Source organism: Schistocerca cancellata, chromosome 7 (assembly GCF_023864275.1).
Source record: "Schistocerca cancellata isolate TAMUIC-IGC-003103 chromosome 7, iqSchCanc2.1, whole genome shotgun sequence".
Taxonomy (NCBI): domain Eukaryota; kingdom Metazoa; phylum Arthropoda; class Insecta; order Orthoptera; family Acrididae; genus Schistocerca; species Schistocerca cancellata.
This window is the reverse complement of record NC_064632.1, coordinates 376,926,836-376,941,145: the sequence shown is the minus strand read 5'-3', so window position 1 is coordinate 376,941,145 and position 14,310 is coordinate 376,926,836. Positions and strand designations below refer to the sequence as shown.

Sequence of the window (14,310 nt, the reverse complement as noted above, 5' to 3'; positions counted from 1 at the left end):
TTTATTCCCCATATTCCCCAGTCTTTTCTTTTTTTTTTCCCCCAGGCTTACACTAGCCTTGAAAGGCTTATGGATCACAGATATTGCACGTGACCATGATGTTTCTAGCAATTCCACAAGAAGTGTTTGCTGAAGGTTTCCAACATCTTTACAACCAATGACAAAAATGTGTTGTAGCTAATAGTGATTACACTGGAGGCTAATAAAGGTATTTTACTTGTAACTCTTGTTTGCTTTACTTTTCCATCACAGCTTGTATTTAGTTAAAAGCTTAAATTTGTTTAATGATTTATGAGCAACTATATGCATTTATGATAACTAAAACCTAAAGGTGTTGTTTGTCATCCTGTTTATGTTTTCTCATTTTAATTATTGTTACAGATCCAGCTATTCCATATGTAATCTTCAGTAATCGTCATGAATTACGAAGTGTTGACCTTAACACCTTCAATGTAAAAGCCCTCATAATGAGTTTGAAGAACACAATAGCATTAGATTTCTTTTATAAAGATAACACAAGTACTATATTCTGGACTGATGTAATTGATGACAAAATTTACAGAGGGACACTTATTGGTGGCTGTAAGTAAATCTGTATAGCTATTTGTTAGTAGTGTTAAGTCCCTCTTATCATGGTGTTTGAGTGACCCATCCATCCTTTTTAACCGTCCCTGATCTATCTCTCCCTTCTCCCCAAAGAGAAGCTAATAGTCTGAAAAGTAGGATAATGCCATCACTTTTGCTTTTGCATGTGCCTGACAGCAGTATTAAATATTTTTACTCGAGAAAGTAATTACTGGCCAGCAATTTCTTGATTGAAATTTTCTTTCATACTTTATGTAATAATCTCATTGTGTACATTTGTACTTAACCCTTGGATGCATGAGTGTTCAGACCAACATTAATGCATGATGAGGCCCTCGAAAGCCCCATTGAGATTTCCGTAAATATGATTATTTCTCAGCTCCATTACATTATTTATTATGAAATCTTACTGTTACAAAACATGTCTGTAGCTGATTTAATTGGAAAAATATTAAAGAAAAAGTGTGGACAACAATTTCAATGGAATAAGTTTTAATTTAATGAATACTAATTGTATTATTATTGTATACAATAACTTTTATTGATATTCAAATAACTTATGAATTGTACATTGGAGAGGTACAATGCAAATTAGTATGCATAAAGCATCCAGATACAAAATGGAAAGAAAGGAAATGGCTAAGTTGCATGTAACATGGGCACATGAAAATTGAGATACACAGCATATTATAAAAATAAAGATTAGGCTGCCTGTCACTAAATTGTAGATATCACTGGAAACAATCTTCACAAAGGAGCACACTATCTTCATTGCATACATTGTTAGAACATTTTGAACAACAGTCAGCAATTTTCCTTTGCAGTTCATGTGGGCACAAAAAGCATTTTCTTCTGGGCATTTTTCTTTGGTTGTTGATATCCATTTCCTGGCACCTTTTGATTTCACATCTAGCCAATACTTGTATGATATTTCTTTGAAAATTTCGAGTTTTGGCTCTGGACTCCATAAGTGGACGAATAAGTTGTAGGGCCAAGTCATTCAAGAAAAGCCTCATTTTAAGTGATTTTCCATTGTGATATTCAGGATGTTGTTTTGTGAATGAACAGAAAGCATTTATATCTGCTGCATCTATTACATTAGCCTATAATACAAACAACCATCTCCTTGTCTCTCTTTTGCAAGTATATGTATGTACCTTTTGATCAAAAGAATCCACACCTGATTTTGTTTTGTTATAAAATGGAATCTTTTGTGGTTTCTTCTTTTATGAGTCTCATCAACTGTGGCGTCGTGATGATTGAACTTAGTAGCACCACACTCTTATTCTTCTTTGGTACATAGCTCACAATAGTCAAATCATCTCTGAAACCAAATGTTGAAGATAAAACCTCTTACATGGTTTTATTTCAGGTGGAATTTGTGGTTTGTTATGGTGAAGAGTGCTGACTGCTGTAATTTTATCCTTCAATAAATCTTGAAACATGGAAGCACTGCTAAAGCAGTTGTCTGTTGTGATGTTGGTTGAGCTTCCTCTGAGCATCTTTGCCAGAGTCTTTACCACATGAGCTGCAACATTAGCTTCATGAGGGCAATCTGGAGTTTTTCCTGAGTACACTAACCCATCTATAGCATATGATGTCAAAGAGTCGCAGAGCCAGAATATCTTCATTCCGTATTTTCCCGGTTTGCTTGGAATAAACTCAAGAAATTTACAACACCCTCTGAAAGACACTAGCTGTTCATCTGTTGAGCAGCTCTCTCTTGGATGAAACCTTTGCCTGCAGTTGCTTATGAATAGTTCCCACTCATTGCGAAAAGCTGCCATATTACCATCTGGGATCCTAGTTTATCAAGTATGTCTATCGTCGAAACTTTCAGCTCTTCTTATTTCTTCGAACCTGTTTATAAGAAAAGTTGCCATATAAACAGGGTTGCCAGAAGAGCTGTGAAATAATCCCCTTATAGGAACATCCCAGCTTTTATAACTGCCAGCTAATAGAAGAATTCCAAAAAATACATTCATTTCCTTGTCTGTGACATTACACCATGTTTGACCTTTTATGGCTGCTGAGCATCATTCTTCCAGATTTGTGCAGTGAACTATTTCATCCACAATATCATTTGTGATGAAGTAACTACAAGCATCTCTTGGTATTTGTTGTGACTTCACCTGACAGGACCTGGAGAAATTTTCATTATATTATGCGTAAGCATTCTACTAGAAGGAGGTGGTGTTTTGCTCCCTGGAGTCCCATTGCACCCAATAAAAAAGTCTGCAGGCTATTGTGTACTTGCTACATTATTTGAATTTGCTGGCAGCTGTCTGTTATCAGGTAAGCCTACTTCAGTTACATCAGAATATTGGTTACTACTTTCTTCAGATTCTGAATGCCCGAGAAAGATGTATAAGCGAGATCAGTTTCATCTTTGGAAGCAATACTAGATTCACATTCATCCTACCATTCAGAAATAATCATTGAAGCATTTGGATTATCTGCATTTACAGCAGAATTATGTTATCTCTTTTGAGATGTACTGGATGATTTCATACTGTAAAAAATGAATGTTCCTTGATGAGAAAGAGAGTCTAAATAGTTACTTTGTCAGAGGAAGAGAAAAGGAAGGAAATCAGAGAGAATAACAAACACAATTACTTACATCAGCTATTAGAGCGTCTTCTTTCATATTTGAGGTCAACTTCTACAATAAGTAGTAAGTTCATCATTGTTGTCCCTGGATTCTGATCCGTGCAACAATTGCCAGTATAAAAATATCCTAGGTACCAACAGTCATAAACTGGGAAAAAAGTGCTCATTAAAGAATTTGATTGCATCAGGCCTGAAAGGCCCCCTTCATGCTTTATGCTCATAGCATTAAGTAAACACTGATTTCATAAAATCTTTGTGACATTAAATACAACTTTACTGTCTTTCTTAATCACAATAAATGTATTTTTAAGGATTACATAAAGTATGGTCCAATTATATGTGTTTTTAATATAATTAAATGGGTGATTAATTCACTCCCAGGCCTTAAAGGCCCCCACTGTGCATCCAAGGGTTAATTTGTCCACTTGTCAATCCCATTATTGGAAGGAACTTTTTCTTCTACCGCCACACCACAAAAAGGAATTGGCATCAGTCATAGATAATTAACTCATTACCATACCATAACTTATAAGAGCTTTTATTTAATTAAATTTTTACTTTAATTTGTTGTACTTTTGCAGCTCTCAGTAACTTTGAAGTTGTAGTCCAGACTGGCCTTTCAACAGCAGAAGGTTTGGCAGTGGATTGGATTGGAGAAAATCTGTACTGGGTAGAAAGTAATTTGGATCAGATTGAAGTGGCTCGTTTAAATGGCAGTTTCCGACGTACATTGATAGCTAGTGATCTGGAATCGCCAAGGGCCATTGCTCTGGATCCAAGAGATGGGTACATACATTTTAGCATCTTATTCAGCTGTTAGACTTTCAACAACACTTTGATTAAGAAAGAGTCATACCTTTTAAATATATTTAAGGAGTGAATTCACTGTACATTTATAGATAAGATATTACCCTTAACATTTATGGATTTTCACAGACTGTTGTTCTGGACAGATTGGGATGTCAACTCTCCCCGAATTGAGCGTTGTAGTATGAGTGGTCAGTATCGCAAGGTTGTTGTTCGTGTCGATCAGCTTACAGATGGAGCTTGGCCAAATGGTCTTACACTTGATTATGTGCTTCGTAGAATCTACTGGATTGATGCTAGGTGAGTTTTTCTCCATCCTCTTAATTCACTCCCATCAGATAAATCTGTGTGCAGCTTACTTTCTGATAATCATGTAGCTAATGTTTGGTTTGGCAGTTGCACTGATTATTTTTCCTATAAAAGTATGGGTACCATCAATGGAATTGAACAATGTGCAGGTCAGATTCAATCCACACTACCACTTATGATGGTTTACAACATCATGAAGTTATACGGGGCCATGAAACACTGTCACATCCATTTGCTATTGCACTGTATGAAAATTATGTTTACTGGACAGACTGGAGGACAAATGCTGTTATTCGAGGCAATAAATGGAATGGGTCTGATATAAGTGTCATACAAAGGACATTGACTCAGCCATTTGACATACAGATAATGCATCCCAGCAGACAGCCAAGAGGTAAATTCATTTTTGTTTGTAATTTTTTTTTAATTTGGTCATAAAGCATTAAATTTTTGAATTATTTATTTTCATATAGTATGTTCACCCTAAACAGTCCAAATACCTATAATTAATTTCAGATGTAGTCAACCCCTGTGGAGATAACAATGGAAACTGCTCACATTTATGTCTGTTGAACCAGTTTGGGACATACAAATGTGACTGTCCTCATGTCATGCGGCTCAGTGAAGATAATCGAACTTGCATTGGTAAGTTGCAGTACATCACGGAGTCTCATAACAAGAAAATTTAAATGCAAGCACATGTACATGAATAATAATACCACTTTTTAATTTAGCATCTCAGTAAAGGTTTAAATTATGGTACTTAAGACCTTGAATTCTCACTATCATATGTTGTCTATAGGTTAACATCCATTCTAGACATCTGTGGCTTGAATCTTGTACACCATATTTCTTGAGAATCAACTAGTACCTGAAACTTTTCATAAGATTCTGTAATGGAGCAGGACTCATATCCGGACCCTTGCTTCCCACAAGCAACACTCATTAGCAACAGAGTTAGCTGTCTGCACCATAAACCTTAAACCAAAGCTTTAATCTACAAATAACTCTCTCATATGCATCCAGCTTTCACAAAAGCTCTCTTGCACACCATGCTGGATTAGCACTTCTAGGGACAAGAAATGACAAAAAACTGTTTAGCTAAAGCTTAAAGTTATTCTGTGGATTTTGTACATTGCAGTACATCTGCAATGCTGCTGCACTATCTTTGCAGTGGTGTCTATTTCATTCCCCATTGACAGATGTTTGTCCAAGTATATTTTACTTTCAATGGTGCTTAAATTTGTCAGGGAGTATGACTCATACAATAACAAAGTGTAAATAAAGAGAAAAGAATAGTCATGAGACAATCCTTTCTCATTTTTTGTTGATGCAGAAGGCCATCAATAGCACTAGCCAAATCCATATCATATTTCATGACTTCAGGAAGGACTTTGATACAGAACTTTGTTTTTCTTTGAATAGAATCAATAAGTAAACTTTTCACTTGCAACACCATCTACAACATGTTGTTCCATCAGCATCAATTTGTACAACCTAGAATTTTTTCTGAAGTGTACGTCTCTGATATGTTGTTATTTTGCTTCTTAATCTGTGGATTTATTCTGAAGCATATAACTAATCTTTTCGGCGTTATGTTTGTGTGTGTGGCGTCCCCTTTCTGTGTGTTGCAGTCAATGAGCAGGTGCTACTATTCTCCCGCACTAGCGAGATCCGTGGAGTGGATCTCGGCATGCCGTACTATCATACAATACCGACAATCAGCTTACCACAGGTCCTGTCACCTTCACAACTAGATTACAGCATTAAATTACGCAAGATTTACTGGACAGATATTCAAGTCAATGAAGTGAAGCGAAGTGGTTTGGTTGGTGGTGAAACAGAGAGGATCATAGACAAAGGTAAGCTATATTGAGTAAAAACTTTGTCTGTTTCCTTGCAAGTAAAAGGGATGATTTATAATTGTTGCAAAGTGGGATTTTAATGGCTTTTTGATGAACTGTGGCCATGTTTCTAATCGAACATAACTTGTGAACTGCTATTATAAAATATTTATTTATTCAAGGAGTAACATTTTTTAAATAACCAATGTTGAAATTGTAAGCATCACAGTTAATTATTGTGAGAAGTAAGCATGAGCCACTGTGAGACTAATGAACCAACTAGAGACACAATCAGAATAAACTACTGGGTTGCCAAAAATGTTTTCAAAATGACAGTACAACATGCACTTCAGACTGTAGGCCCTCAGAGGAACTGAATCGACATTGCATACCCTAATAAATATCTAGCAATAGTAAAACTTTCAGTGTGTTTAGCTGTGTGAAAATATCACATCTTTGTTTAATAAAAGGTAACTTCATCTGAAGAGTGCTCTTTTCATTTCCTTGAAACAGCTATATGTTGTTTTACATATGAGAAGTACCAGAGAACAACATCTGGAGTCATTGCTATGAAAAACTCTGTTATTGCTGTCATGATCCAGTGAATGGATTCATGGCACCCATTCCAGTGTGCACAGTTGTTTTAGGTTTAAATTTACCTTGCTACTAACCTACAGCCCTACATACTGTTGGTTTTCCCAATACAGGAGGCATCTTCCAGCAAGGTAATATGATATTTCAAATGAAGGAAGGACTGAAGGTCACCACTCACCTTACTTTTCAGGCATGGAGTAGCCATAAGCCATATACGTGTTTTTTTTAATTATGTTTTTGTAGTAATTACATTTTATTATTTAAAGTCTGACTGATGTTCTGACACCTTGTTGAAAACAACATGTTTAAGCTATGTGCAGATGATCTATTATTCAGCCAGTGTTCAAAACTAGGCTATCATCAAGTATCTTGCACTTTCACTAATCACATCCAAGTTATCATAATGTGCACCACTTTTTATCAAAGAAAAAAAGTGGAAAAATAATCACATAATTATAGTGTATCCAAACCAAGAGGTAGAAGCAGCAGATTATGCTAACTTCAGTACAATTGTTCTGTGAAACTAGCATGAGCTGTTGAGCCTACCATATGATTTTAACAAGATACTATGCATTTACATGGTTATATTTTTCAAGGTTTCTCCCTGATGAAACAAACACCAACATTTGCTAGGTGGTATACATGTTGCCAACTTTAATGTGACTCGTGACAGTCTATTATTTCTCTCTCTCTCTCTCTCTCTCTCTCTCTCCCCCCTCCCTCCCTCCTCCTCTTCCCCCATCCCCACCCCCTCCATGCCCCAACTATATCAAAGCTGTTCTGTTGCAATCTGAGCTCTGTCTTGCTATTAGGAGCATTCATGTTAACAGTATCATAATGTTCATCTCTTCCATCATAGCTTTGGTGTTCATTGTTTGTACCCTATCACTGTGATTATTACCATTCACTTACAAGAAACTCAAAAATAAACAAAAATAGCCACAGATAATACACTTCACAATCTGCAGAATTGTGTTGCTGGTATTCTTTGAGGTGAATAGACCTTTGCTGAAATAAATGATAGCATGCACATACTGTGTGCTGTATGTAGTTATGACACCCCCCAAAGTCCGGAGCTCATGATCTAGTGGTTAGCATTGATGCTTCTCGATCTCTGGGTCCCAAGATTGGTTCCCACCTGGGTCAAACATGTTCTTTGCTTGGAGACAGGGTGTTTGCATTGTCCTAATCATTTCATCTCCTCTTTATTGACATGAATGTTGCCGAAGTGGTGGCACTAAAAAGACTTGTAGCATACAGTCGAACAACTCGAAATGAGGCCTCCACAACCATAATGTCACAGGATCATTTAATTTCACACTCTAATAGTTCTATAATCCACTAAATAATGTTAAAAAAAGGTGACAGGGGGTCTGTGGTTTACTTATGCCCCATGCCAGAGTGTGACATTTGTCAAACATAACAGTGAACTTCACTGGTTAATTTTGAACCTTTTCACACAACCCAATCTCTGAATATTTCACTTTTAACTTTGATGAGACTGATTGAAAAGGACAAGTGTTTCATCACCTAGAGTTTTGCAATGTTGCAAACAGTTTCCATCTGTAATTAGGGACCTATTTAATGACTTCCCACTTTACTGTCATAGAATGTATGTTGTTCACCACATGAGGATTTTGTTTCCAGATGCTTGTATGTCTCATCAAAATCATATGTACTTTTTTTCTGTCATTGTCCAACTTCATTTAATGTCATTATCAACATTATCTATCACGAACATCATCTTTTTCTTCTTTTCTCTTTATTTTTAGTTTCATAGATAGTTACCATAGATAGCTAAGAACTAACTAAATAATACTGAACTACTGCTCTTAGTTTTGTAAGTAAAAATTCATGAACTGGGTCCATAAGCAGATTTCTGTGGATATTGTTCAAAGGATACTGTGTTATTGTTCAGACCAACTTTGCATAGTTTTGTATTTTTTTCTTGTTGTAGTAAAATTGCAAGCTCAAAATATTATTTTCATTTTAGTTTTTGTTCAGTTATTTTCCCCCATTTAATTATGATTACTTTAATGTTGTTTGCATATGGGGCTTGCAATAACAGCACTAATTTCTTATTTCAGATTTCTCACAATCTTTTGTAAAGTTGTGTTTGCTATATTATTGCTCTTTCTTGGAAGGATTTATGTCTGCTGTGGACATATTAACAGAAAATCTCTGTTTAACTTCCTTGGTATATAGTGTCACATATCGATCCTGTTTACATGTATGTAAAAAATTTAAGCACAAATAAGATGAGGATTAAACGATTATATAAAATCATTGGAAGAAATAAATGACATTTTAAATGATAAATGACAGTATCAATGAATATGTGATAGTTTAGAAGTACGGGTACCTACTTACTAGCTGTCAGCACAAGATTAAATGAAGCACTTTGGCTTTTTTCTTAGGTTCGTTAAGAGAAAAAGACATTAATATTAATATATTTTCCTAGTTTGTGCATATTAGCCTCTCATTGTTTCAGTGTGAGTGGATTTTAGGTTGGTTCAAGTATTGACATTATTCAGTGTGTCTTCATTTTTAATTGAAGAAATGTCTCCTAATTTTTTAGATCTATATGTAACGAAATCTTACTGGAAATTTTTCAATTTCCATTTCTATTCTATATTGTAACTTAAATAAGTATCAAATAAATAATTCACAACTCTGAATTTTTCCAAGGTATTGAACAGCCAACAGGTTTAGCCATTGACTGGATTTCTGGAAATATGTTTGTGAGTTCATGGGGTGCTGTCTATAACTACATACTAGTATGCAACCTTGAAGGAGAATATATTTCTGCTGTGGTTGGACCAGATGATGTCTTTCAAATACGCTCTCTTGCTGTGGATCCTTTACGAGGTGGCTTGTATTGGAGTCACATGCAAGATAGTCAGTATGTAATTGAAAGCAGCCGTATGGACGGCAGTGAAAGGAAAATGATTGTTACCCAACGGGAAAATCCACTGCTTGTGTCACCTCAAAGTAAGTTAATAATTACTTCTATTTAAAAAGTTTTGCATGCTTGCATTTAATTTCATTGTGCTTAAAGATAAAAGTTCCTAGTTTTCAGAGATAGGCCTATGGACATATTTACTCTTTGTTCATTATGTGTGTTCTTAGTCTTTAGGTGATCATTGTAAAGGATACTAATTCAGTTAAGTAAATAAGACATTTAGTTCATACAATTCTCTCTGAAAATCTTCTTGTACCTCATCAACTTCTGTAACTATTGACAAGTATGAAACTGCATGCAATCTGTATTTCTGTTGTGGGTGTTGGAGAAAACAATTCCTTTTTTCCCACATACATTTAGCAATAACTGAACTCTACACACATGAATGAATTGTGTAGACATGAACAGCATGGAATAACTAACGAAAGCTAAGTCAAAGAATAACTATATCACTGCACGTAAATCAACACTTCACAGAATGTTTATGAAGCACTGTACACTTGTAGGGATCGATTGTCAGAAATAGGTCACTACATGACTCCCCCCTTTAATGCTAATGATACCGCAGATTAAATTTCACACGCCGTCCAACTCTTGTGACTACTTCTTTCTTGAAACCGGGCGGTGCGTCATGTGTGTCAGTGGTTGTGTCAGGGAGTGGTGTAGTAGTCCTCGACGTCGGTCTTGGTGTTGCAGTGACTGGTGTTCGCTGAGCGTTGTGGTGTTCATGGGGTACAGGAACACATCTTGTAGCTTCTCCTGTCTTCTCTGGTTTGTGTTCAGTGGTAGGTGTGGTGTCTGTTGCGGCCAGAAATGCAGGCTTGATACGGTCCACTGCAACTGTGGTGGGTGTACCGTTAATCATTATGCGGAAAGTATTGGTATCCCTACTGACTACCAGATATGGTCTGTCATATGGTGGCTGCAGTGGTTTACGCACAGTATCATTGTGTAAGAATACTTGCGTGCACTTGTCTAGCTCCGCAAAAACGAATGAGTGTCTTCAGTGCGCAGTAGCTTCTCTAGCTGTTTTGCCTCTGATTGTGACAAACGTGTTATTAATGCTCATACAATGTAAGCTTTCACGGCCGGTATTGTCTTCACTTAAAACTTCCGGGCTGATAGGCCGTGGTCGAAGTATAAAACACTCTCCTGACGTTTCGTCTCCAACTGCGGGAGACATCCTCGGAGGTAAAGCGGCGAACTGCCACTTTACCTCCGAGGATGTCTCCCGCAGTCGGAGACGAAACGCCAGGAGAGTGTTTTATACTTCGACCACGGCCTATCAGCCCGGAAGTTTTAAGTGAAGGCGTTATTAATGCGGTTTTAATGGATACATAACGATCGGTATCCGGTGGTGTGGCTAGGCTATCTTGTACTTCTGCTAATGGATCTTCTGTAAGTGCTGCAACCACATAGCTGTACTTAGTTTCGTCCGCCGATATTTGTGCGAGGACGAACTGGCTTTCTAACTGGGCAAACCACAATAGAGGATTATGTAACTAGAATGGTGGAGGTTTTATCGTCACCCTGTTAATTGCACTGCTGGCTTCAGGTTGAATTGAGACTGGCGAATCGGTCATTATCGTGCTGAAATGAGCGCCATGCGGCTGGCGCGGAAGTTACAAACGTGAACGTTGTGGAACTTCGTTAAACGCTGAAGTCGACGCGGATGTTACGTAGTTCGTCAGGGTCACCAAATGTGGGTGTTGTAGAAAACAATTCCTTTATTCCCACATACATTTAGCAATAACTGAACACTACACACATGAATGAATTGTGTAGACATGAACAGCACGGAATAACTAACGAAACCTAAGTCAAAGAATAACTATATCACTGCACATAAATTAACACTTCACGGAATGTTTATGAAGCCCTGTACACTTGTAGGGATCGATTGTCAGAAATAGGTCACTACACTTTCATATAAAACACTTTTGAAAAGAAATGAAATTACAAACTATTAATGATACTAGACATTGGGGGACATGGGAGAATATATATGTATGCTTAATTGATAGAAATGACCAATGAGAATAAATGTGAGAGCCAGTCACACTTTTTGTTGCACAAATACTTTATTATTCCTCATACCTAACCATCTTGAGATACCAGCCTTGATTTAATTGCAGAAAAATAAACCATTCATTAAAGAAAAAAGATGTAGCAAGTTTCAGTGTTTTTTCCTTTGGTTTATTTATACAGATATATGAAATTATGATACTATCATTGCTAAAATAGGTAGTTATTTTCTTCTGTCATGTCATTTTTCCTCTCTCTCCCTCTCTCTCTCTCTCTCTCTCTCTCTCTCTCTCTCCTTCTTCTTTTTTTCTTCCCATAATCCATTTAACCCACAAAGTGGCTACCTGCATTAGTATGTTGCTTCCAGGATTCAGGGAGCCACACTGGCCCCAGATTGAATGAATCAACCCATCAGATTAATGACAAGGACCAGTGTACCATCAATCCTGAATACTATTTTTTAAGATGGTTTCCCATATCCAGCTCAGTGAATACTGAGCTGATATCAGTGTGTCTGTCAGTTACACAATTCACCAGTATTTAGAAAATGTTTGCACACTGGTATTTTGGATAACACTACATGCAGGCGGTTGGGGTACCCAAATTTTGTCCCAGGAGGGAAAGGGATTGTGACAGGAAGTGATCTGGCTACCCTCTGCCATCCATATTGCCAGATCCAGTAATTAACATGTTGACCTTGTGAAGATGTTCAGTGAATGTGCTTGGCATATAATGATATTGTTGAAAGACTTTTGTGACAGTCGATCTGCTACGAAAAAGGTAATTGAGGATTTAACATATTTTTTTCAGTTTGTTGAAACAAGAGCATGTAATTTCAAGATATCATAAGAGTAGTAGTTCATGGTTGGTGTATTGATATTGAGAGAACAGAGATCGTTAGCATATTCTGCCAACTGGAAATCAGTATGAAGAAGAACAAAATTGTGTACAGGTTTGTGTGGTTTCTTCCTTCTCCTTTCTTTTAAAAAAAGTCATATCAGAAGTATAAATACAAAGGGGAAAACTATAGACTACATAAAGTAAGCATGTCCAGGTTTAGGAGCATGCAAGATTTCACCATGGATGACTTAAAGTAAGATATCCTGCAAAATGTTTGGACATACCAGAAGTAAATCTGCCTTAGTGCATGGTGCAGGACAGAGCAAGTGGGCAAGTGTACCATATTTGCACTTCTCTGCAGTCATGGCTGATAGTTGTCTCTGGAGAGCCCAATTTTTGCAGATTACACCTGGACCTTCAGATTCCAGATCCTAGATAACTGACAGCACACAACAAGCAGTAGTCCACTTCTCTTGATCACCAGAAGGAAGATTTTCAGTGTTTGGAGGCCAAAGAGGATCTTTTACAGCTGATACATTCCACATTTCTGTTCTTGCTGTAGATGGAATAATTTTTAAGATGATTGTGGTTTACATAAGACTTTCCTGGACCTTAATCTCTGGGCAGTTGATACATGATCATGTAATGGGTGGCTAGACTTGGTGGCCAGATTTGAGCTTTCCACAGTGATGGAAACCTCACAGTGAATATCCGGAGGGGGAATACCTACCAGTTGATATACCTTGACAAGTGGTGTAGGCTGCAAACATCAGGTAATAAACCTGCACATCTCACTCAGTGCTTTGTTGATCGCTTTGACATGGGCAGACCTGCACCAGACAGGGAATATGTATTCTGCCATGGAGTAACAGGTTTATAATGTTGTTACGTTATTATAATGTTGTTAGTGGATGATATCCCCATGTATTACCAACTATATTCCTAAGGATAATTCCTCTTCCACCTTTGTATTATGACAGTCCTGCTGTATATCAAGAAGCAATCAACTGTGACACCTAAATATTTTGGGTGTGGTGTATCTTCTATTTGTACTCTTAGCCATGAGACACTGAGTTATGGTGTGCCTATCTGTATTTAAGATGAACACAGGCTTGATTACTATTATAATAAATACTTATCTTCTTTGAAGTGTCTGTTAGGTAAACTTCCATGTCGTCAAAGAACTTAGCCTGAGTTGCCAGTGCCAGAGCTTTTTCATAATTCTGGCACAGTCTGGAAGTTGTTGCTCATTAGCATATACGCTATAAAGAGCAGTGGTTAATATGCTTCCTTGTGGTGACACATTTTTCAGACAACACCATCAACTTGTTTATGAAACTGGTGTTTTACTATTTACTTTACTGAGAACTACAATTGCCTTCCAATAAAGATCTTTTAATTGAGCCTCTTACTCAATTCAGTAAGTTACAGCATAAAACCTTTTATCTGTAAAGAATATATATCATCATAATGTCACATACACAGGTGTGAAACACTTGCGTCAAGAAATTAACATTAACTTTATATGTTCGGGCATTCTGCTAACTTCAGTTTTGGCATAACTGTCCGTTCCCCCACATGTGAATGGATATATAATTCTCATTCTAATTCCGGACATATATGTGTATTATAAATTGTTTCTCGCGGGCATCTACAAAATAGTAATAATAAATGTGTGGGAAGTTACTGGTGAGACTTTAATGATGGTATGATGTGTGCATTCTGAACCAAGAA

The 14,310-nt window shown here is 36.9% G+C and overlaps 1 protein-coding gene across 1 annotated transcript in view; it reads left to right on the top strand.

The window, feature by feature from the left end:
- The window catches only part of LOC126092185 (low-density lipoprotein receptor-related protein 1), a 772,271-nt gene that overhangs the window by 528,618 nt on the left and 229,343 nt on the right, over positions 1-14,310 (top strand). Inside the window, exons 23-29 of the mRNA XM_049907661.1 lie at positions 382-582; positions 3,777-3,981; positions 4,132-4,302; positions 4,461-4,705; positions 4,828-4,956; positions 5,946-6,173; positions 9,438-9,740. Coding sequence (XP_049763618.1) covers positions 382-582; positions 3,777-3,981; positions 4,132-4,302; positions 4,461-4,705; positions 4,828-4,956; positions 5,946-6,173; positions 9,438-9,740 — 1,482 coding nt within the window. The remainder of the gene's footprint in view (positions 1-381; positions 583-3,776; positions 3,982-4,131; positions 4,303-4,460; positions 4,706-4,827; positions 4,957-5,945; positions 6,174-9,437; positions 9,741-14,310) is intronic.